This window comes from Schistocerca cancellata, chromosome 5 (genome assembly GCF_023864275.1).
Source record: "Schistocerca cancellata isolate TAMUIC-IGC-003103 chromosome 5, iqSchCanc2.1, whole genome shotgun sequence".
Lineage (NCBI taxonomy): Eukaryota > Metazoa > Arthropoda > Insecta > Orthoptera > Acrididae > Schistocerca > Schistocerca cancellata.
Genome location: NC_064630.1, coordinates 250,859,039 through 250,884,384, shown reverse-complemented (window position 1 = coordinate 250,884,384; position 25,346 = coordinate 250,859,039). Strand labels below are relative to the sequence as shown.

Genomic DNA, 25,346 nt, shown 5'->3' with positions numbered 1-25,346 from the left:
TAAAATAGCAATGCACCGCACTGTATACGACTTAGTTTACATTTCATATCTCTCAACAACACAGGTCCCAAAGAAAGAAGTTTTGAGTATTGTTTAATTACTGTTTGAGCACGGAAGAATATAATTCTTGTCTGATGCTAACTGCCGGCATATGGACAAACAGTTTCACGGAGCTTCGCGCTCAAGTGGCCACATAATCATGATTCCTGTAGTTTCATAATAGGAAACGGTCCTTCATACAAATACTGTTCAAAATATTATAGAACTTTTGCAACCTCATTAAGTAGAATTGGAAACTATACCTGAGAAAACAATGTAAACGTCCTGAATTGTTTTAACTTACAAGGATTTGTCATTAAAATGGGAATTGCGTTGTTGGTCTATCAGTTAAATCTGTAGGTGCACAGGGGCACTTTCAACTGAAACGGAAAACCACCTCAAAAACGGTTGTAAGATAGACACTGTCCTGGAAACGTTTGCGAAACTGTCCTTGTAATTCTTTCAAAGCTATAATGAATTCCTGAGCTTTGCGTTTCCGTTAATGACACAGATTAGGGAACTGGACTGTCTTTATCGGAATGAGTCCGCTCTATATTGCGATTTTCTTTTCAAATGCGTCCCCATCAAATAAGAAAGAAGTTACCTTGCAAAGTCTTCCTGTTGGCAGTGCACAGTCAAATCGTCTTAAAATACGAAGACTGCTTTCGTTTCCAGATGTTCTGCTTTTCGTTCCTGCACTCCTTTTTCCTCCATAAATTAAGCAGTAGAGTGTAAAAATCGAAAAATCGTCCCAGGCCTGCCCCTTGGCTTAACCTAAATTCTTTTCAGCAACCTATGAAGAGTATTTTCTTCGTTCAGTTCCACTGAAAAATGTTGCAAACAATTATGGAATAATACGTGCGACTACAGAAATTTTACTATTCCTACCAGCAATTTCTTGACTTGTTCCAGACCTGCAAATTTAGCTCAAAGTGCTTTTTGGTGTACTTGACGATGAATACCGTCTGCCGGTCGTTATAATTTTCTGCTGTTCCATTGTCAACTAAATCATTAAATTCTTTCTCCATGGGACTGGATCGTCGTGTCATAGTTAATATGCACTACCTGTCATTTATATGACTTGAAAAGTCTCATCCCTCTCTTCTGCAATTTCTACTTTATCTCTTGTGTGTTGATGTTTAAATTGTCATGCTGAACTCTGAATTATTTTTAGCCTGTTAATATTTTGTTATTGTGATCACGAAATGGTTTTCCGCACGTCTTGGATGAATATTAACATTGAGATTCTGCTACAATTCTTGTAACTCAAACTTTTTATGGTGCAGTGAAGATGCATTATCTTTCCAATTGTTTTGTACCTGGTAATTGTAGGACCTTTTTCACTTTGAGAGTACTTACGTGAATAAAAAATATACAACGTAGTTCTCTGGTGTCATCCATACCAATTTCAAACGTTGATATTTCTGATTATTCATTTGCAATTCTAGCTAGTGCGTAAAGCGTTTGCAGGATCACAGGTAGATATGATTTGCAGCAAGTTACATTGCAGGACCTGAAAACATGTATACGGCTCGGCTCGACTCTACTCTACTCTACGGCTTTATCGAACCGTACTTCTTAATTCGACCCGTGCATAGCCCAATTGGTTGGTTATATCAATAAGAAGCTGAAGTCGCAGATTGAAGCTATGTGTGAGGTAAAAAATATTAAGTTTGCTGTGGGAGTCAAATATTTAGTTGTGTTGTAGTACTGGAATTCCATGGCAGGAAAAAGTGAACGAAAAAGTAGTTTAAAGTCCTACACTGTGCTGGAGGAGGAATTAAATAAGAGTTCCTCACTGACATTTTTCATGCTTTGGAAAATACAGATACTGCGTCAAAGACAATTTCTTACACTGCTTTCAAAATAAAGTCGGGCCCGTTTGTTTAATCCACGCGACAAGATGAGGATATTTATGCCACCTCTCACACTGAACGAGACGATCTTACTGAATCAACATTACAATGTGCGTAGTACAGAAAAACTGTTATGACGATAACAAAATATGGTTCAAATGGCTCTAAGCACCATGGGAGTTAACATCTGAGGTCATCAGTCCCCTAGACTTAGAACTACTTAAACCTAATTAACCTAAGGACATCACACACACCCAGGCCCGAGGCAGGATTCCAACCTACGACCGTAGCAGCAGAGCGGTTCCAGACTGAAACACCTAGAACCGCTTGGCCACCGCGGTCGACGACAATAACGACAGACGTCGGATTTAAGACATGTCATTCTTAACATAGTGTAAGCAAACCGGGTTCCTAATTATGTCCTCGTTGAAGGTGAGTAGACAGGCAGTACATATGAAATCTATGTGTAGAAACTGTGGTGGTCTGACAATTGGGAGGCTGAGTCACAGTCTGAGTGGTTTGATGCCACCCACCATGAATTAGTTTCCTATGCCAACCTTTTCATCTTACTCTAGCAATTGCACACGACCTGTCCTCAGTTATTTACTGGATGTATTCCAATCTCTGCTTACAATTCTGTGCCTACTTTTTGTCAGTGTTTTCTATATATTCCTTTTATTTTCCATTCTATGGAAAACCTGTTACTTACCTTAACAGCCCACCCACTTTTCAACATTCTTCTGTAGCACCACGTCTCAAAGGCATCGCTTCTCTTCTGTTCTGGTTTTCCCGCAGTACATGTCTTACTCCCATACAATGCTGTAATCGAGACGTACATTCTAAGAAATTTCTTCAAGTTAACACCTTCGTTTGATAGTATCAGTTTCCATGACCAGGAATACCTTTCTCGCCAGCGCTGGTTAGCTTTTTATGTCCTCCTAGCTCCGTCAGTCTCAGATTACTTTGCTGCGTAGCTAGCAGAATTCCTTCACTTCTTCTTCTTCTTCTTCGTGATACCAATTGTAATGTTGAGTTTCTTGCTGTTCTCATTTCTGCCACTTATCATTAATTTGGTCTTTCTTAGATTTACTCTAAATCCATATTTACTCATTACACTGTTCATTTCAATAGATACAGCCTGCAATTCTTCTTCAATTTCACTCAGGATAGCAATGTCATCGGCTAATATTATCAACGACATCCTTTCACCTCGAATTATAGCCACATTCCCGAACCATTCTTTTGTTTCCGTCATTTCTTCTTCGATACACAGATTGAACAGTAGGGGCGTAAGGAAACATCCTTGTCTTACACCATTTTTAATTCGAAAATTTCGTTCTTGGTCTTCCAGTTTTATTGTTCCCCTTGGGTCTTGTACATATTTTATATTACCTGCCATTCCCTGCAGCTTATCCGTGTTTTTCTCAGGCTTTCATACATGTTCCACCGTTTTCCACTGTAACACTTTTTCTAGGCCAACAAATCCTATGATCGCATCTTGATCTTTCTTCAGTCTTGCTTCCATTGTCAATCACATCGTGAGAGATGCCTCTATGGTGCCTTTACCTTTCGTAAAGACAAACTAATTGTTATGTAACAGATCCCCAGTCTTTTCCAGTCTTCTGCATATTATTCTTGTCAGGAACTTTGACCCATGAGCTGTTAGGCTGATAGTGCATGTAATTCTCATTCTTGTCGGCTCTTGTTATCTTCGGAATTGTGTGGATGACGTTTTCCCAAAAGTCAGATGGTGTGTCGCCATTCTCACAGTGTCTACACACCGATGTGAATAGTCGTTTTGTTGCCATGTCCGCAAAAGATTTTAGAAATTCCGATGGAAAATTATCTACACCTTCTGCCTTATTTGACCTTAAGCCTTCTAAAGCTCTTAACGGCTGATTCTAATACTGCATCCCCTCTCCCTTCCCTGACGACTGTTTATTATTCTATAATGTCATCAGACAAGTCTTCCCCTCGTTGACCTTCCAATGTACTCTTTCCACTTATCCACTCTCTTCTCTGCATTTAACAGTGGAATTCCTGTTGTACTCTTAATGGTACCGCCCTTACTTTTAACTTCACAGAAGATTGTTTGGCTTTTCTATTTGCTGAATACGTCCTTTCGACAATCATTTCTTTCTCAGTTTCTTTACATTTTGCATTAGCTTCCGTAGGCTTCCTATTTATTTCGTCCCTAAGTGACCTGTATTTTTGTATTCCTCAATTTCCCTCAACAATTTTGTACTTCATTCTTTCGTCGATAAGCTGAAATACTTTGTTATCCATGGTTTCAACGCTGCTGCCTTTCTTGTAATTGCAGTTTGGTCATTGCCCTCTTTAGAGATGTCCAATCCTCTTAGACTGTAGTGCCTAATGAGTTGTTCATTATCTCAGTGTCTATAGCTTCAGATAACTTCCAGCGTAACTCTTCATTCCTCAGCACTTCCGTATCTCATTTCTTTGGGCACTGATTTTCCTGTCTAGTCTCCTAAGCTTCAGTCTACTCTTCATCTCTACTAAATTGTAATCTGAGTCCATATGTGCTTCTGTGTAGGCCTTACAATACAGTATCTGATTTCGGAATCTATGCCTGACCATGATGTATTTTCGTATCCTCCGGCCGTTTCCAATATACCCCCCTCTTGTGATGTGGACTCTGGCCACAATCTACTGGTTATGAACTGTAGATTAAAACTGAAAAAAACTGCAAAAATGTTGGAATTTAAGGAGATGGGACCTGGATAAATTGAAAGAACCAGAGGTTGTAGAGAGTTTCAGTGAGAGCATTAGGGAACGATTGACAAGAACGGGGGAGAGAAATACAGTAGAAGAAGAAAGGGTAGCTTTGAGAGATGAAATAGTGAAGGCAGCAAAAGATCAAGTAGGTAAAAAGACGAGGGCTAATAGAAATCCCTGGGTAACAGAAGAGAGATTGAATTTAACTGCTGAAAGGAGAAAATACAAAAATGCAGTAAATGATGCTGGCAAAAAGGATTACAAACGTCTCAAAAATGAGATCGACAGGGAGTGCAAAATGGCTAAGCAGGGATGGCTAGAGGACAAATGTAAGGATGTACTCGTATTTTCCGCGATTCTACGTCTGCAGATGCTAATGTGTTCAAAGTCAAGTTTGTTGCTTCTGTGGTATTGCGTCTTTGTACTTTTTTCTCTTTTACCTTTTATTTCCAAAATTTCTTGCAGCTATATTGGCCTTGTACGTCCACGCCTTATCTCTCAAATTTTGGGCCACGAGGAGTGGCCGCGCGGATAGAGGCGCCATGTCGTATTGTGCGGCCCCTCCCGCCGGAAGTTCGAGTCCTCCCTCGGGCATGGGTGTGTGTGTGTGTGTGTGTGTGTGTGTGTGTGTGTGTGTGTGTGTGTGTGTGTGTGTGTGTTCTTAGCATAAGGAAAGTCGTGTGTAGGTCTAGGGACCGGTAACCTCAGCAGTTTGGTCCCATAGGCATTCACACACTTTTTTACACATTTCGGACAAATGCGTATTTGCTAATTACTACGTCAGTTTTCCCTTACTAAGTTTTTCAGTAACTTTTAGTCATTGTAACGGTGAATGATAGAACGCTGCACTCTTTTCTTACTAATACTTCTTTCCTTTCTTTTGTAGAGAATCTGATGATGCCAAAAATTGTGAAATGCGTTGTAAAAATTATTCTTTGCAACCAAGGTTGTTTTCTTTTTGAAATAATTTGAAATTTTGAAGAGAGAGAGAGAGAGAGAGAGAGAGACCGCAAACTGCTGAGGTCATCCGTCCTTGGACTTACACACTACTTTAACTAATGCTAAGAACGACACACACACACACACACACACACACACACACCAATGGAGGACTAACCTCCGGCGGGAGGGGCCGCGCAGTCCGTGACATGGCTCCTCTGCCCTCGCGGCCTACTTAATTTGAAATTCTATACTAACGATATATTTTGAAGATTAAAAAGAAACATGGGTGTTCGCACTAGGCGATCCGTCCCAAAGCTGACTGGCCAGAGGAAAAGCAAGAAAGAATAAGGAAATATCAGATGAGATGGAAGGAAGAGAGAAATGGAAGTGGATGAGGAAAGCATGGGTAGATAGTAGGGTGAAAGGATGTCTTAGCTTCGTGTCTGACGGAAGGAAGACAGCTATGAAATGCTGAATGGGAAGCTATGCTAATGACAATAGATAATCCTTTAATGTCATCTTGAATAACAGTCAACAGTATTATTTTCAGGTCATATCTGTTAACAATATGTGTGTGTGTGTGTGTGTGTGTGTGTGTGTGTGTGTGTGTGTGTGTGTGTGTGTGTGTGCTGACATAGCTACGCCCGTAATATGGGCTACATGCATCGCCCCTCCTATCCAGCATGGTCTAGCGATTCTAGGCGCTCAGTCCGGAACCGCGCGACTGCTACGATCGCAGGTTGGAATTGTGCCTCGGGCATGGATGTGTGTGATGTCCTTACGTTAGTTAGGTTTAAGTAGTTCTAAGTTCTAGGGGACTGATGACCACAGATGTTAAGTCCCATAGTGCTCAGAGCCATTTGAACTATCCAGCATTTGACTTTAATAAAGACCTGCTTTCATGGTTTATGATTATATTTTACACAAATAACCATATTGTTTAAAACAAATAACAACGTGCCATAAAGGTTGAATATTCAGAGCAATATTCATCAATTTGGAGTATATAAATAAGTGCAAATGCAGTATATATAAATCTTATATATAACGACACGGATCCAACTGAAAATCCACTCTTGTTGAGGACATTCAGTGTCTTCTCCCGTCGCGTTTTAATCACACTTTGGAACGTTGTGACTACGACGACGACGATTCCTGCCTATCCCACTCTGGTCTCCTGATTTGTTGCAGCCCTACCTAACCCTTCGTGGGGGATTCAGGACGTATTCCGGCACCTCCAATCGGGTAGCCTCGTCCTGCACAGACAGGATTACTTTGCCGCAGTTCTCTCGACTGCACAGCTGCCTCATACCGTCGACAACCTGGAAAACAAAATAGAAAATAAAACACTGTCAAAAGTTATCTAAAACGTGTCACTAGTCGCTATACGGAAGAAAATCACCTTCTCGAACTCTAAAATGGAATGAATTTGAGGGTGAATTTGCTCCCTCGTATAAAGCTGGAACACTGTCGTCAGTATTTTTTGCACTTTCTTCGTGTCATTTTCCAGGTAGTCTCCGACGTTCAGACCTATCACAGCGCAATTCCTCTTGATCATATGTGTTGTGGATATCTGTCTGGTATCCCATGACGGCATCTTCAATCCCCAAAACTTAGTTTTTGGATATATAGCCGTGCTGTTTGAACCTGAAAATGTTCAACGATTTCTTAGTTTATAGAACATATACGTTAATACATACATAACAGTAATGTCAGACTTCAGCTTTAGTTCACATTAGATACTTCAAAAATATTCCTCAGTAACTAATACTGATTTTGCCTCATTCTTCTCTTGCTGATGAGAATTTTTTGTACATACTCAAGATTATTCATTTAAAGCCTTCCAGGTCTTTCTTACATCGAACCAAAAGCTTACCTTTTTACGATGTAAGTCTACGTAATCAGCTATATGTGAGCACATCTCCAGCATCTAACGGCTATGTTGAAACAAATAACTAATAAACATTTAGTAAGAAGGGTGTACGTTTTCCCAGCGTTTATTTAATCTTCGCACGATTCTTTTCCAGTCAGAAGCACTTATATTTACAGATCAAAGATTAACTTTGACGAAACATTTCATCCTCCCAGAGACGATTTTACTCACCAATGTTGATTAATCTTCCGCACGCTTTTACCAGCTTCAAGCATTTTTCAGTATCTACCCCGCCGTTAGTGTTTATGACAATATCTACGCCTCCAGGGTATTCTTCCAAGATTTGCCCCACGTAATTTTCATCGTGGCGGAAGACGCGGTTTACACCGAGAGCCCGCAGTTTTTCATGCTTGGTTACGGAAGCCGTCCCCAAGATCTTCACCAAAGGGACCAGTCGAGCAAGCTGCACAACGGCAGTGCCTACACCACCTGAAAACAACAAGTCTCTGGTATTTGTACCTTTACGAAAATTAGGAGGCTTATAATGTTAAACTACATCGCTTTGCAAAATTAAAGGATGAGGTGGATAAAGTAACATAACATATTAACTAACTAGTTCAACCACCAAAACCACATTTTACATCGCGCCAAGCCCCTTCCGTTGCGGAGGGACTTCCCTACATTTTTTACATTTTACCAGTGCCCTAAGCATGAGCCAGTTCTCAATATACAAAGTTTTTCCTTATAAACATACATATATTATAAAATTATATTCGTGTGCATCGATGTCACAAATCAATGACCTTAACAAAGAATACACACTTCGTAATTACAGATACACCTAATATAAACCTGCCACTAATGGATGTAAGTGTTGCGAGGTCAGAGTGACTATAGCACCAAGGGCGTTTGACCCCGCAAGAAAATCCAGTAGAAGGGACGCGAAAAAACTGAATCAGCTACCAGTTACGGTGCCCAATGATGGTGGTCCTTGCGACATGACCTTGAGACAACATTTGGAAGACTTCACACGGGCAAGATTCATTGGGAAGGAGCAGTACTTGTAACGAGTGTAACTCAGGAGGTGGTATTTCTCCTGGCGTTCTTTCGTGTGCATTGGGAGCGTTCCGAAACACAGCCTCTGCTGTCCGAAGAAGAGTTGCTTGACCACGGTCAACTACATCAGCAGATGGCACTGTAATAAGGTAACAACTGACCCACGTCAAACATAGGGTGCTACTGCGATGACACTTAACAGGACATGGCTCGCAATCCTACGCTAGACAGTGACACGCCGACTGCGAAGGACTGGTCCCCCCCCCCTCTCTCTCTCTCTCTCTCTCTCTCTCTCTCTCTCTCTCTCTCTCTCTCTCTCTCTCCTCCCCCCCCCCTCCGACGACGAACAGTACGTTGTGTCCCGTTGACACCCGGACATTGCGCGACATCGTAAGCGATGATCCGTGCTCTTATCGTATGAGAGCAGAATCAGCCTGAGTGCTGATGCTAGACGTGACTTCGTATGACGAGAGGTGGGAACACGTAATGCACTCAGTGCATGATAGTTTTGGTGGTCCGGGTGTGTTACGGTGTGGGGAGGCATAATGGAGCATGGTGTGCTGACCGAGTTCTTTACTCCTTCCCAATGTTAGTCTTTTCAGTGGGGCATTCGACTCCGACGCAGGTTTTATGGACGACACTGCGCGACCGCAACGAAAAACGTAGGTAGAGCAGCTCCTGGGAAGTCAGGATATTCGGTGAATGGATTGTCCCACCCCCACCCCGAATGAAACCCAATCACGCACGTGCTGGATGCATTGGGAATACTTATCATAGCAAATCCACATGCACCAACGGCTACCCAGAAGTTCTCAACCACTCTGATGGAGGTTTCGAGCGCTCTACCAAAACAACTCCTTAGTGACCTTGTAGCAAGCATGGAAGCAGATTCAGAACATGCATTCCTCTCCCTGGTGAGCACACATTCTACTCAGAGCATTGCCCCACCTTTTGTAATGTCCAGGTAACCATCACGAATCGCGGTGATTTCAGTGTAGTTATGGTCTTTGAATAAAAGCGACGTTCTGCTCGTCTCATTGCGTATTCCTTGCAGCAACCTTGTAACATACTGCAGCAGATCATTCTGTATATGGACCAGCTTTCATGAAGGTATGTTACTGGGCTGTGACTCCTCATAAGAACGTTACTTCCGTCCTTTAATTTTGCACGCCAGCGTACTATCATTGTACTTCTATACGGCCTGGATTGTCGATTGTGCAGTGAAGCAGTAATTCTAAATTTTTCCTTCAAGTTTTTCATTCGCTACACTAAGTGGGACCGGAAGAGGACTTCATAAACTATTCTTCCACTTTTCGATAATTGACTTAACTTTAAGGGCCAGGTGATTTAAAGCACATTTTGATTACTTCATGCGGGCAAGAATCATCGGGACAAATTCCAGGTCACTGGACTAAGGGGGGGGGGGGGGGGGGGGGGAGTAATATGTTGGAGTCGCGGATAATAAGACTTTTTAGGACAAAAATCCTATTTCGGAAATGCCAAGAACTACTGACGAAACAAATCCTCCTTAAATACCAGTTCATCACCTGTTTACCTTCAGTTAGCGTAAAAGTGACAACAGCCTACCTGGCAACGTTCTTTGTGTGGCGCGAAATAAATCCTGGTTTACTTTCGACAACAGTAAAATGCAATGTACCGTCAGATTTCGATTTTGTTTCTTTTTCATCTTTTACTGAGCTTTCATCCAATGTATATTGGGGTCGACTGTACTCAGTATTTGGCAAATTCGTTTTATTTAACTTTGCGGTTGGATGTCCTTACTGTCGTTACAGCACCGTCAATTAACCTAAGGGAATGCAACAAATAGCATCACCTTTGTATGAATTGTGTGAACTTGGTTCTATGTGTGGTGGTATTTTCGTTGTCTGCGTTTCGTATTTTCTAAGACGGATATTGGAAACCGCCCAGCAGTTCTTTAAAGAAGTGTGGAAAAACGCCTAAAAACCACACAGGCTGGCCGGTGGACCAGGTACAGTCGCTAATCCGTCGCGCCGACTGTACTCTGTCCTGACTCACTAGTGTCCCGAAAGCTACCGTGCTGCGCGTTACGCCTTAAGAAGAAGTAGATTCCGACTTTTTTCTGTTCTTATATTTACCACCCTTTTCAAAAATCCATATTTTAGATAGATACCCTTCTTCCAAAATGCGTACAGTATTTCAACGAAAGGTAACTTAAATCTGCTGACATGCATTTTTTAATTGCTTTTCGATTATTAGGTAGGAAAAATCATGCTGTAACACCCCCCACGACGAAGGACAAGTGGATCATTTGAAACGAAGCACTATCTAGGACTGTAACACTATGCAATACTATTGCAAAGAATAGTCTAGCCTTATTTCTGAACTTCAGAATGCTTTGCACGAACTCTGAACGCACAAATTTCTAAATATTGATGACACATCAACTGAACACTCATGAGCTTTAAGTCAGGACAGAGGAATGAGAAAGTTTTACAACATTTAAAATTAAGTTCAAGAAACTCGGGATATTCTACCAGTTTTTAGAACGGATAATTATTGCTCTTCTTCTGAATAAACCTGAGAAGAGGCAAAAATTAACCTGTAATCAGTTTGGTATTACACGCTTAAAAAAATTCAGGACCTTGCCGAAGAAACGAAGAGAAAATCGAAACTAAATTAGGATGATTATCGACGTTTCCTTATTTGGAATAGGACTCCAGTTTTGCAAACATGATTAATATTAGGCATAGTTAGGAAGAAAGGAAATATTTTACACGTTTTTTGTAGTGGCCATTTTAGATTACCTATATTAGAACGATTTTGGTAACGTCTAAGAGAATTTATCCCACTGCTAGGCAATGTCGTATTAACTGCAGGCATGAAAGGGTGACCCACTGCTCTTAGCTGAGAAACAGGAGTAGTAAGGACCTACGCAATGATGCAAGATCTATCTCGAAATGGAAGTGGGACAGAAAATCAATGATGACAAAGATCGTCGAAAGTGTCATGAGCGAAGTCGGATGCTTAATTAAATTAAAAGTGTGAGAGCTGGTGCTTATAATATACACAGAAAGTTTAAGAATATCTAAGCCAGCCTGGTGAGCAGCAGGTGCGTAGGTCGCAGGACTGAATGTTGATGTCTGACAACTGATTGTTCAGAGGTGGGCGGATTACGGTATCTCTGTAGAACTGATAAAGGAGTTGCATCGGGACCAGAAAGAAATAATAAAACGATTGAAAGCATGTGAAATTTAGTGTTAGCAGAGAAATGTTAAAGTACAACAGAATAAGGACTGAATACATACTGGAAAGTGTCATGAATGGAAAGGATCGAATGAAATACCTAATTTATATAAGAGAATAATTCAGTTCGTACTGCATTTGAAAGGATGGGAAAAGGAGCACTTCGACAGAGCCGGCCAGGATCGCCGAGCGGTTTTAGGCGCTACAGTCTGGAGCCGCGCTACGGTCGCAGGTTCGAATCCTGGCTCGGGCATGGATGTGTGTGATGTCCTTAGGGTAGTGAGGTTTAAGTAGTTCTAAGTTCAAGGGGACTGATGACCTCAGAAGTTAAGTCCCATAGTGCTCAGAGCCATTTGAACTTCAGCACATAGGCGATGTGTGATGCAGCCGCGGTGCTCGACTTTGAGCATAGTTGACGAGAACTGCTATGTCATAACCAGAACTAACAATATGAACAAAATATGTCCCATGATTTCGTGTACCAGTGTTGAGAGAAGTGGACTTAAAGCATTATTTGTAAGTACCTCCGGAGTTTCAGAAGGGAACTGTGCAGAAACAACACACAGAAAGTAGACATACATCAGTGGATAGAGCGCCTATCCAAGCTTTCAACTCACATTACAGGTGCTCAGTATGAGCACCATTTGTCATCCGGCGAATGTCAATACATGCGTGCAGTCCATTAACAGGAATTATCCGCGAAAGCGGGAAAGCCTCCCGCTTTTTATATCTGTTCATTGGGTTGAAAACTAATTCTACGTGACAATGCTGAACAGATGGTTAAACTTGAAGGCAGCACCAGCTACATGTGCTATCTGTAATTGTAAGAATTCTGCCTATCATTAGCAGGCCACCCTTACCAATGAGAGACTGATAGAGCAGTAACATGCAGAGGAATTCTACTGGTTCTCTGGGACGTATATGGTAAGGAAAGGGTTTAGGGGACAGTCGTATGTCTATTCATAAACTAACCACTACTACTGCTCTTCGAGTGCTGTGTTAGGTAAGAGATTTGCCAATTTATCTGGCACACAGCTGTGAACCGTTTAGAAACTGTGAGGATATATGAAGTGCCAGGTAGCCTACGTGACATTTTGGTTCTGCATAGTTTTCCTGCTGTCTGTTACTTAAGAATAAACAGCACTTATAGCTAAACTGAAATTGTAAACGTCTAATGCAGTTTTTATTTGGAAAGTTTTGATTTGTAATGTGAAACAGAGGAATGTTGTACAAAGAAACAAAAATACAGATTTATGATATATATAATTCACTAAACAAAAACGTAAAATTAAAACCGCAAAAAATATATCAAACATAGATTCAATATTTTGTCGAAGTTGTATAAATCATGTTTCTGTTGTTCCGCAGCAACTTTCGACTTTATCAGTAACAACAGCAGGGTCTCGCTTTTGATCATGAAGACGAAGATTTTACTGAGTATAAACAATAAGTTTGCAGGGTGTTTCAATAAGAGCGTGCAAAAGTTTAACAGGACAGACGATGCTCCACTGAATAATTTTAGGTGGAGAATCTAAGGTTGGAGAAGCTATCTTAGGCAGATAGTGGGAATAAAATCACATTACTGTGTTTTCTTGTTTACATTAGTTACAGTTAACTGCAACCATCATCACTGACAATTAATGTACCATTTGAACTGCATCTTACAAAATGTGCTGAAACCTAAGGCCATGAACCTCAATGCTAGCATGACTTCGGTGTCCAAGATTGACGTATCCTGTCAAATAACCCTGGTGTGTTTCAAATCATTATAGACAGCTGCAATTCTGGCAACTAATACCGTCTTCGTATCTACTGGGGACTCACACGACTTTAAACTTCCTCTTAGGAAATAATCAGTGGGATTCAGGTCACTTGACCTCGCAGACCATGGAATAGGACCTCTACTCCCAATCCAGGGACCAGGAAATACAGCACAGATTGTTGCAGACATTCACACTAAAGTGAGGCGGTGCACCGTTATGTTGCATCCACATCCTCTCACAAATAGCCAAGGGTACGTTCTCCAACAGCTGAGGTACAACTCTGCACGAATCTCAAGTATAGGTGGCCATTCAGATGGCTAGAAGAAGATATGGCCCAGTGAGGTTGTGGCCTACAAGACCGACCCAGACATTCACAGCAAAATGTACCTGATGGTCTGACTACTACAGCGTGAGTGTTTTCCTCATCCCACACATGGCTATTCCTGCTATGCGACATGCCATCACGATCAAATGAGACCTCGTCAGTAAGCAGTACGATTTAGAGGAAATCTGGTTGATCAGTCCATTGTTGGAGCAAACCACTGACACAATGCGACCGTTGGTACTAAGTTCCAAGCATTGCATGGACTACTACTGGGTGATATGGGTGTAATTGCTGTTCGTGGAGTACTCGCCACGTGCTAATACGTGCAGCGTCCATTTCACGTGCAATACTAGTAGTACTTTTAGTGAGGTCCGCTGGAACACGTTTGAGCACCTCCTCTTCAAAATCGGGTGCGCGAGTGGTGCTCGTGTTGCCAGATCTCTCGTTTCTTCTTTCCAGTGAACCAGTCTCCCACATTCGTCGATCGAGAGAAATACACACTCGTAGTGACTGATAATGCCTGTTAGGAGATCGCTCCCTGCACAACCTTCCAGCAGCGAGTGCGTTGCAACGTTCTTCTGTCACTAGACGTATGTCAGTGAGTTGTGCGAAGCTTTCCTGGTACTGCTCCATCGTGTAATACTGTAAGTCTCTGAATAGCACTGTGCAATGAATGGGCCCTTCGTCGATTCATAGCACGTTCTGTCATGGGACAATGTAAATACGATACAACAAAGCCACGTTACGGGCACAAAGTAAACAAAACCATCACGATGTACTAGGAATGAGGCTCGTCCGTGTTTCCTTGCAGGCAATAAAGAATGTTTAAACACGTATGTATTCATTACCAGCGATGGCGAGGCATGACAGAATCTCTGACCAGAGATTTATTTATCGTGGCTAGTCTGCGCTTGACCGCGCGAGACGACAGTAGTTGCGTGTAGGCAGTCGGATACAGTAGTAGCGAGTGGACAGTTGTACCGAGCAGACGTCGGCATGCGTCGGTAGCGCGATCTTTCCGCGACTCTGGTCACGATTCAGGACGATGTGTAATATTGTAAAAGGTAATGAAGCAGCATTGCGCTCAGCTAATAACGTGTGTTAATTGTAATTAATTTGTTCAAAAGATGCCCCAATAACTTTTTATAAAGTAACTCATTTAAACAAAAGGATTCATTTCAAGCTAAATAATATTTCCTATGCATTCCCTCCAAGAATCAAAATTAAATATAAGCCAGCATTGCACGAAGCTATGCCGAAAAATAAGAGCAGATATAGATGCAGTTTTACTGAGGTAAGAATTTTGGTTTAATTATTTCACAGGGCCGTAGGTCAGCGCTGCTGTACCTATAAAATTTGTCAGGTTTAATTATTGCCGTTCAGATGTTACATTCAGTTCATGCTTCATTATTTAATATTATTGTGTGGGTTTGTGACCAATCTTCATTTCTTAACGTTAATTTTGTGGGGAGTTTACATTTGGGCCATTATTATTCTTTAATTTTGCAAGGAGGTTACGCTTGGCACATTTTATTATTCAGTTAATATTGACAAACATTATTGCTGTGAGGTTACACTGTACATGTAAATAAACAGCACAGTACGTGTAAATTTGTGTGCATGTTAGTTGTACATTCGCTGGGAAAGAGTAATAGTAAACAAAGCGCTGGACTAATTTACTTCCATATCTCGTTAAGGTGGCTTCTCCGACCCCAGTTCCCTATCTCTAATTGTTCAGGGAAACATTCTCTACATCCTGTTACATTTTCGCGGGATATATTTGATGCATGTGAACTGCACAAGACTAATGCTGAATGATGTGCGGTTCTGACTGTGTGCAAAACAACCAACCAAACAACAAAGCAAAAAGAGGAGACACGTCGGTTCCAATTTTCTCTTACACATTAATACATATTTATTTCCCAACCAATTCTACCAACACTACCGGTAATTCTACCATCTACTACGTCATTTATACAGCATGCTGAATGTACCGAACTGTAGTTTTGGTACAGCCCAACTCAAATTATAGTAATATAAATTCGTAGCTTGCCATCTGCATAGGATTCATCTTCATTGTATTTTATCTATGTTAGTTTCATGTACTGTCCCGTTACGTGACCGTGGAGATTTGCTCTTCAGTTTCGTCCTACGGAACTACATATGTAAAATATAACGTGAAATACGGCATTCTAATGGCGGAAAAGACATTGGGATTTTCAAACCAACCATTCCTTTAGGTACCGGTTCACATAGCGCTCTGTCTAACGATACTCTTTTCCCTTAACCATCACATAGAAAATGTCGTGCGGAAGAAGGCGAACCAAAAAATACGTATTATTGGTGGGAGACCTAAAATGCAACGAATATACTAAAGAGACTGCCTACACTACTTTTGCCCGTCCTCTTCAGTATTGTTAGTTTGTTTTGTTTTAGGGCGCAAAAACTGGGGTCATACGCGCCCAAGTCAAAATTATAGAACACTAACACAGAGGAGTTAAACGACTATACGTCAGTCCTAATTGACGTAAGATACGACGGCTAAAAACACGGACGTGGAGAAAGGGCTTCAAGAGACACCATAAAGAAACTGAGGTCAAAAACTAAAAATTATATGACCTTCGCCATATAGCTTTGACGGATACAGAGTAAAACACGGTCAACAGCCCGAGCGTCATTTGCTAAAACGGCCGATAAATCAGACGGCAAACCCAAGCGGGAACGTAAACGATTAAAAAATGGTCATTCCTTCACGAAGCGGCGGACAGTTAAAACTTGGGCGCAATGTGTACAACGCGGTAGGGGAGAGCCATTTTTCCAAATGACAATGGCTAAAAAGTCAGTGTTCAATACGCCACCTAGTTAAAACTGCCTCCTCCCGGTGGGAGGGCCGAGAGGAGGTCGTCCAATCCGCAGGGAGAGGCTTAATAGTCTGTAGTTTATTCCCATGAAGGGAGGACCAATGGCGATGCCAAAGGGACACCACCTCCGGGTAGACGGCAACGCAGAGATCATTGGAGGTCATGTGGGAACTATTGGGCTGAGGTACAAGGATTTCAGCCTTGGTAGCAGCGTCAGCAGCTTCGTTTCCTGGCAGACCGACAAGACCAAGAACCCACATAAACATCACAGTGGCTCCACCAACAGAGAGCAAGTGGCAGTTTTCCAGGACCCGCTTCACTAAGATATGCGCAGACACACTTTGAAGGGCTCTGAAGGAGTCGGAGGAGAGGGCTCAAGGAGGTAACAGAAGAGGGACGCGTCCATAGCAATCAAAGGAATCATCGAAGGAGGCATAGGATGGGTGGCCACGCGTGGCCGACAAAAGCCATGCATACCTGCCGAGGAGAAAGTCACAGCGGTAGGACAGTAGTAGTTCAGCAGCTTCAGCATACAGACTCTCAACGAGGGTAGTGTAAAAGACGCCAGTGGCCAAACGGATGCCACGATGGTGGATAGTGTTGAGATGGCGTAAGAGGGACAGACGTGCAGACGCACAAATTAAGCACCCGTCGTCAAGTTTCGAACAGACAAGTGAACGGTACAAACGGAGGAGGCTGGTTCGATGTGCATCCCAGGAAGTACCATTGAAGACACGTAGAACATTGAGAGACCGAATACAGTTGGCTGCCAGGTATGATACATGGGAGGACCAAGAGTGCTTTCTATTGAACATAAGCCCCAGGAATTTCGTAGTTTCAACGAATGGAAGACCAACACGCCCAAGATGTAAAGATGGCGGGAGAAATCAACTGCGCTGCCAGATATTGATACAAACGGTTTTGTCAGTGGAGAAACGAAACCCATTGTCAACGCTCCAGGAGTATAGACGATCAAGATGTCGTCGACGACTTCGCTCAGTGAGATAGGTCCGTGGAGGATTGCAATAGATGGAAAAATAGTTAACAAAAAGAGAGCCAGAGATGCCCCTTCGGAGACATGCCATTATAGGGTTAATAGCGATAGCAAAGACGATGACGCTAAGGACGGAACCCGGAAGCACGCCAGTTTCCTGGATAAAGGTGTCGAATAAGACAGAACCCACACGTACCTCGAAAACTTCGTCCTTTAAAAACTCCCAAAGGGAACAGGGCAGGCGCCCACGAAAGCCTCACGTGTAAAGACTGTGTGATACCAGTTAACCTGCAGTTGTAGGCTTTCTCCGAATCGAGAAACACGGCCAGTCTCGGATTTCCGCAGAAAACCCTTCATGACATGGGTGGACAAAGTAACGAAATGGTCAACTGGAGAACGGCGCGCTCGAAATCCACGTTGTGCAGTCGTTAGTAAATTGCGATACTCGAGCCACCAAATCAGATGCGCGTGAGTCGTACGTTCCATCATCTTGTGAACACGGCTGGTGATTAAGATGGGGCGGTAGCTAGAAGGACTGTTTTAGTGCTTACTGGGCTTAGGTATGCGTGTGACGCTCGTGTCACGGCAACGTCCGGGAAATGTGCCCTCTGCCCAGACACGGTTGTACGTATTAAGCAGAAAGTGCTTTCCCACAAGAGTAAGGTGATGCAACATCTGAATGTTGACAGGGCCTAACCCTGGGGCGGAGGATCGGGATGAACAGAGCATGATCTAGCTCCATCATAGTGAAGGCGGCTTTTTAGCTCTAACGATTCGGAGATGAGAAGGGTATCGCCCGACCCCCGACCCCCCCCCCCCCCCCGAGCCTCCTTCCCTCGTTTCCAATGGAGGAAGGCAGGGTGACAGTCGAAGGAGCTCGAAATTTCCGCAAAATGGCGGCCCAAGGTGTTGGAGATAGCAATAGGGTCCTCGATCCTCGATGACGTCTCGTACTGTCAGGCCGGAAACTGGCGAATGGATCTTGGTCCCAGAGAGCCGTAGGAAGTTGGCCCATACGACAGAGGAAGGAGTGGAACTATTAAAAGAACTAGTAAATGAAATCCAGTTGGCTTTCTTGCTATCCCAAAGAATGCGAAGACACTTTGCGCGCATCTGTTTATAATGAATGCAGTTATCCAGTGTAGGAAGGCGGCTAAAAACGCGGGGGGGGGGGGGGGGGGCACGTCTCCCCCTTGCGAATGGGGTCGCGGCATACCTCAGTCTACCAAGGGCCTTAGACACGACATGGTAAAGAGGTTAGGAATTGTGCATTCGGCAGCAGTAAGGATAAATTTTGTGAGAGAATCCACCTGGTCATCACAACTGGGAAAATCTGTTCTTCGAATGTCGCCATTTTGGTGTGCAAACAGGTGGTGGAGGAGTCAGAAAACTGACAGCACATGGGAAAAGCTCACTCGAGTATACGTCAAGAAGGACGGACCGCTCAAGACGATGGGCAAGGTGGACAGAAGATAGGTTCGAACGGGAATATGTGTGCGAGGAGTCGGAAAGGATTTTGGGTGCTCCTGTGTTAAGGCAGAAGAGGTTGAGCTGATTGAGAAGATCAGCCAAGAGGGCACGTTTCAGAGGTTCTGGGAAAACCCCAAAGGGGATGATACCCGTTAAAGTCACCAAGTAGCAGAAATGGGAGAAGTAGCAGTCCAATAAGCCGAACGAAGCTTTCCATGGTGGTATCGAATTACTGTGGGCCAACATAAATGGTACAGCGGGAAAACGGTGAGGAAGGGAAAGGCGAACTGCAACAGCTTGAAGATGAGTAATCAGCTACATGGGTTGACAATGTCGTCCTTTAGGAGCAACATGACGCCCCCTTGAGCTGGAACACTGACCTCAGCGGAAGATCAAAACCAGCTGGGGAGAAACGTGAAAGCTCAAAGCAGTCGTGAGGACGCAATTTTGAATTCTGAAAGCAAAGTATAAGGGGATGCTGCATAAATCCTCTTCGTGGGATCGAAGGAAGAGAACATTCCATTGGAGGAGTCATGATGAAGAAATGAAGGGGGTGTCACTTGCCGGCGGCTGTGTGACAACCTGCGAAGACACACTGCTACAAGTCACAAATGAAGGAGGATCCTGCTCCATGAGGTCCACAGAAGCATCGGCTTGTTTGCGCTGTCGATATGTGACGTTCAACGCAGAGAAACGGTTGGCGGTGCGCACCGGCGACACGGAGGCCACCTGGGCTAATGTATTACGTGGCGACACCGTCAAAGACGATCTTCGAGCCGGCGAAGGAGAAGTGCGTTTGCCTTTGTTGGACTTATTCGTGCATTTCCGGTTAGTAGAGGAAGAGACAGGCGTTGTTTGGCTGGAGGCACGTAGGATTTCTTCATGTGAGTATTCCTTGGGTCCTTTCTGGCCTACCGGTTGTGTAGCTGGTGGCTTCGTCCCATGAGGCGAGAGTTCGATGGCTCGTTGCACAGCTGAACTGGGGGATGGTAATACTACCTTGACACACTGCGATTTCACAACCTCAGAGCTGAATTTGAGGTCGCATGTCTGCATGGTCATGTCCTTCATGGAGCGAGAGGTAACAAGAACAGAACTACAAATGGCAGACGGTATAATGCAATGTTTGCGACTAGTCAATAACTTATATCTCCTGGACAGCCCGCTTATCAAGATACATGGGACAATCCCGAGAGGACGCGGCGTGGCCACCATTGCAGGTTACACAGTGCAGGGAAGGAAACAATCGCCCTCATATGCATCCCTACCACAGGTTGCACATTTGTCTGGGTGCCGACAAGACATTCTAGTGTGGTTGAAATGATGACACTGGTAGCAGTGCATCAGTTTCGGAACATATAGTCTGATTGTGGTAATTTCATAGCCTCCTTTGATCTTGGACAGAAAAACCACTATTAAGATGAGAACAAGAGTGTAGGTGACACTATGGAGTAATCCACCTTTTTCATCACCTGATAGACGGCTATGAAACCCTGACCAGAAAGACTGGATTTCCACTTCTGTCAGACCGTCGAGCAGTCTAGTGTAAATAACACCATGGGAGGAATTCAAGTTTCTATCGGCCTCGACGCGAACAGGAGAGCCATGGATAAGCGAAGCGGCAAGCAGTTGGGCTTTAGAATCAGAAGTGGTCTCCAAAAGCAAAGTGCCATTCCATAAACGAGAGAAGGATTTGACAAGGCCAGCAATTTCATCAACACCTGTCTGAATAATAAACGGGTTTACCATTGCAAAGGGCAGTCTTCAGTATGGGATACCGTAAGGAACCGTGCTGCAGCTTGAATGGTCTTTGAATCGTTAGCATCATTCAGTTTAAGTTTTGTAGACGTTGATTGAGAAGATGATTAACTCATTGCGAGAAAATCCCATGACTACCAGTGTCTCCAGTGGCGCACTCCTTCCAACTGGAGCCCCCTTGAGAAGGGAGCGCACCTGCCTTAGGTGATGGGTCACATCTGAGGCCACACCTCCCCAACAGCTGATGGAGGAACCAATCGGCAATTTGGTAAGGTAGCAGCTCAGGCCATCATCCCTCCCTGGGCCTGGCCTGTACCAGGGGGTACGTGCGAACCCTACCTGTTGACTGGGCTGGGAATTACGCGTCAGACGCGTGGACCAGCCGTCAGGAGCGCACAGGGAGGAAGAAGGAAAAAGAGTATCCTCAAACGTCGAAGCAAAGGAACGAGAGGAGAAGGGAAACAAAGAAAGGAAAAGGGAACGAAAAACAGTGGTGGGACTGTTCATATGTCAGCCAGACAATGCGGAACGTTCCCGGTAAAACCCCAGACATGTTCCCCAAGGGAGGGGAAAACGAATAGCAAGAGGATAGACATGCAGAACGGAAGGGAAGAGATGCTGCAAAGTCTGGGGCCCCGTGGTAGCCGAACACAAACCTGCCAAAGATGGCGAGCCCCCTGGGAAGCTCTTTGGTATTGCTGCACAGAATGGTATCCATTCCAGGTACGTAAATCTGAATCAGGATGTCGATAGGGTTCAGAGACAGGTAGGTGATTTAGTATAACAGCAAATTAGGGAAGGAGTCACGGATGTGATACGCAAGATGGAGTGGCAAATATTAAAACAAAGGTGTGTGTGTCGTTGGGGCGGGACCATTTTACGAAGTTTGTCACCAGCTTACTCCTCCAAATTCAATAATATTTTGTTGTGCACAGCCTACGTAGAAAGAAAAAGAGCATCATAATTAGATATGAGCACGCACTAAAAGGTCTAGGTCTTCGTTTTTACAAGTTTTTATTGAGAATGAAACAGCAGAGAATGTCAAAATGGATCTAGAAAGCGCATGCCAAGCACTTAAGCGGGAAAGTCCATACCTGCAGAAAAACACACACACACACACACACACACACACACACACACACACACACACACACACACGTACGTTTTCCCTTTGCTGTCATGTCTTGTGTCACCTATGCTTCACATACTGATCGTCCAAGACTGTCCCGGTCCTGTAGCTAAATACGTCACGTGCCCGCAGAATGGTGGCGCTAGCACAATGATTACAGTAGTTGTCTACTTGTGCTCACTGCAACGAGCAAATATCACGCTGCAAAAATAATTCGGAAGAAAATAACTTGTTTTTAATCGCAAGTGACTGGACGAAAGGGCAGGTGACTTCGGTATGTAAGGAAGGTGAAAGAACGGACCTGCAAAATTACAGACCAATATCCTTAACTTCTGTTTGCTGCAGGATCGTTGAACATATTCTTACTTCGAATACAATCAACTTTGTTGAGACTAAGAAGCTTATGTCCACAAATCAGCATGGTTTTAAAAAGCATCGCTTGTGCCAAACTCAGCTTGCCCTTTTCTCAGGTGATATACTGAAAGCAGTGAATTAAGGGCAACAGACAGGTTCCATATTTCTAGATATCCGGAAAGCATGGTACGGTGCCTCTTTGCAGGCTATTAAAGCAAGTACGAGTATATAGAATCAGTTCACCGATATGTGAGTGGCTCGAAGACTTCTGAAGTAATAGAACACAATATTTTGTCATCGAGGGCGAGTTTTCGTAAGAGGCAATGGTATAGTCAGGAGCGCCTCAGGGAAGTGTGACAGGACCGCTGTTTTTCTCTATAGACACAAATGATCTGGCGGTCAGGGTAGGCACCAATCTGCGGTTGTTTCCAGATGACGCCGTGGTGTACGTATGGTCTCGAAGTTTAGTGACTGTAGGAAGATACAAGACAACTTACACATAGAATTCCAGTTGCTGTGATGAATGGCAGCTAGCTCTAAATGTGGAAAAATGTAAGTCAGTGCTGATGAGTATGAAGAACAAACCTGTAACGTTCTGATACAGTATTACTAGTATCTTGCTTGACTCAGTCAAGTCGTTTAACGGGCGTAACGTCTCAGAGCGGTATTAAATGGAACGAGCGTGTGAGAAGTGTGATAGGTAAGATGAATGGTCGACTTGGGTTTATTGGGAGAATTTTAAGGGAGACCGCATTTATAACGCTGGTATGACCTATTCCTGAGTACTGATCCAGTTGATAGGATGCGTACCAGGTCGGATTGAAGGAAGACCTCGAAGCTATTCAGAGGCGGGCTGCTGAATTTGTTACCGGTGGGATCGACCAAAACTTAAGTGTTATGGAGACGCCTCTAGAATAAATGGGAATCCCTGGAGCGAAGGCAATGTTCTGGAGAGACACTATTAAGAAAATTTGGAGAACCAGCGTTTAAAGCTGACTGCCAAACGATTCTACATTGCGCTTAAGGACCATGAAGATAAGATAGGAGAAATTAGGGCTCATACGGAGGAATGCAGACTTTCTTCCCCTCGCTCTTTTTGGGAGATTTAGATGTATTTCACCCCCAGGTTACACAAAAGTTCTCATTACAGGTTATGACTTCTTATCAAGTCACCATCAGATCTGATCTATTAGAAAAAAATAGTAAAATATATGGAAGCTCCGTAACAAATGAAAATAATTCCTACGCACAACTATACGTACTTAAATCCGCTACACAGCAACATGAGGACATAAATCAAGATGCATAGATCAATATCCTGATAGCTGAAAGTTCCTGGTAGATTAAAACTCGAGCTCGGAACTTCTTTCTTTCGTAGCCAAGCCTTCTACCGACTGAACTACCCTATGACGACTCACGACCCGTCCTCGCAGCTTTACTTCCTCCAGTATGTCGTATCCTACATTTCAAACTTGCCCGCGTATGGCAATGGCCCCGAATTTGAGTCTCGGTCCAGCACACAGTTTAAATCTGCCAGGAACTTTCATATCAGCACGAACTCCACAGCAGAGTGAAAATTTCGTTCTGATCATGATACCTCTCAGGATGTTCCCAAAGAGTAATAACAGAATTTAAGAGCTATCAATGTTAACTGATATACATTGACGCAAAAAAGCCTACACAAAAATTAATGCAGAGTAATGAAATTTCGGGAATACGTTTGACTAGGCAACATGAAGTGATTAACACTGGAAGATCACAGGTTAATGTAAGCGCGAGATAAGCATTTGCAAATGCGATACGCTGGTCATCAATAGCCGGTGTAACTGCCAGACTGTTTAATGCAAGCGTGAAAAACGTACGTACATTGTACAGTTGAGGTGCCGGGTATCAATTTGTGAGCTGCAGTTCCGTGCCTGTTGCACTTGGTCGGTTAATACAGGGACGTAGTCGTGGATGATGGTGCAGCTGTCACGCTGCAGCTATCACCCGATGTTCTCCTGTATGTGCTCCATTGGGGACAGATCTGTTTATGGCGCAGGCGAAGACAACATGTCCACACACTATAGAGAATGTTGGGTTACAATAACGGCATGTGGGCGAGCGTTATCCCATTGGAAAACAACCTGTTGAATGCTGTTCATAATTAGCAGCACAATAGGTCGAATCACCAGAGACACTACAAATTTGCCACCAGGGTGCATGGGATAACCACGAGAGTGCTACTGCTGTCATATGAAATCTCAGCATAGAGCACAACTTCAGGTGTCGGTCCAGTGTGTCTAGGAGAGAGAAATTGGTTTGCAGGCCCCCAACTGCCCCCTCCCAACCAACACCCGGCCATTACTGGCACCGAGGCAGGATCGTCTTTCATCAGGAAACAACACACTTCCCCCTCCCCTCCAATGAGCTTACGCTTGACACCTCAGAAGTCGCAAAATGCGCTGGTTTCGGGTCAGCGAAATGCATGCTACTCGGAGTCTGTCTCTGAGCAGTACCTGAAGTAGGCTATTTTTAACAATTCGTTGTGTCACTGTAGTGCCAGCTTCTCCAGATACTGTATCATGTCCCAGAGCCATACGCCGAACACGATTGTCCTTCTGAGAACTGCCTCGTTATCTGGAGCAGTCTTCTTACGACCATATTTCCGTGACCGCAGCTGTCAGCAATCATGTACAGAGGCTACATTCCTGACTCATCTCTCTGCAGTATTGCAGAAGAAACAATCTGCTTCTAGTAGCTTTATCACAAGACCTTGTTCTGGTTCAGACTCAGAGGTGTTGATAATGGCGTCTTTGTCGCCTTAAAGCTTGTGGTCTCGCGGTCGCGGGGTCTCGGGTTCGATTACCGGCGGGGCCAGGGATTTTCACCTACCTCGAGATGACTGGGTGTGTGTTATTTCATCATCATTCATGAAAGTGGCGAGATTGTATGGGCGCTGATAACCGCGCAGTTGAGCGCCCTA

At 43.7% G+C, this 25,346-nt stretch overlaps 1 protein-coding gene across 1 annotated transcript in view; it reads right to left on the bottom strand.

Annotated features, from left to right (window-relative positions):
- Positions 1 to 6,766: 6,766 nt before the first annotated feature.
- Positions 6,767 to 25,346, bottom strand: part of LOC126188469 (synaptic vesicle membrane protein VAT-1 homolog) — a 64,049-nt gene continuing 45,469 nt past the window's right edge. Inside the window, exons 6-8 of the mRNA XM_049930073.1 lie at positions 7,678 to 7,935; positions 6,976 to 7,220; positions 6,767 to 6,895 (exon numbers count right to left, since the gene is read on the bottom strand). Coding sequence (XP_049786030.1) covers positions 6,767 to 6,895; positions 6,976 to 7,220; positions 7,678 to 7,935 — 632 coding nt within the window. The remainder of the gene's footprint in view (positions 6,896 to 6,975; positions 7,221 to 7,677; positions 7,936 to 25,346) is intronic.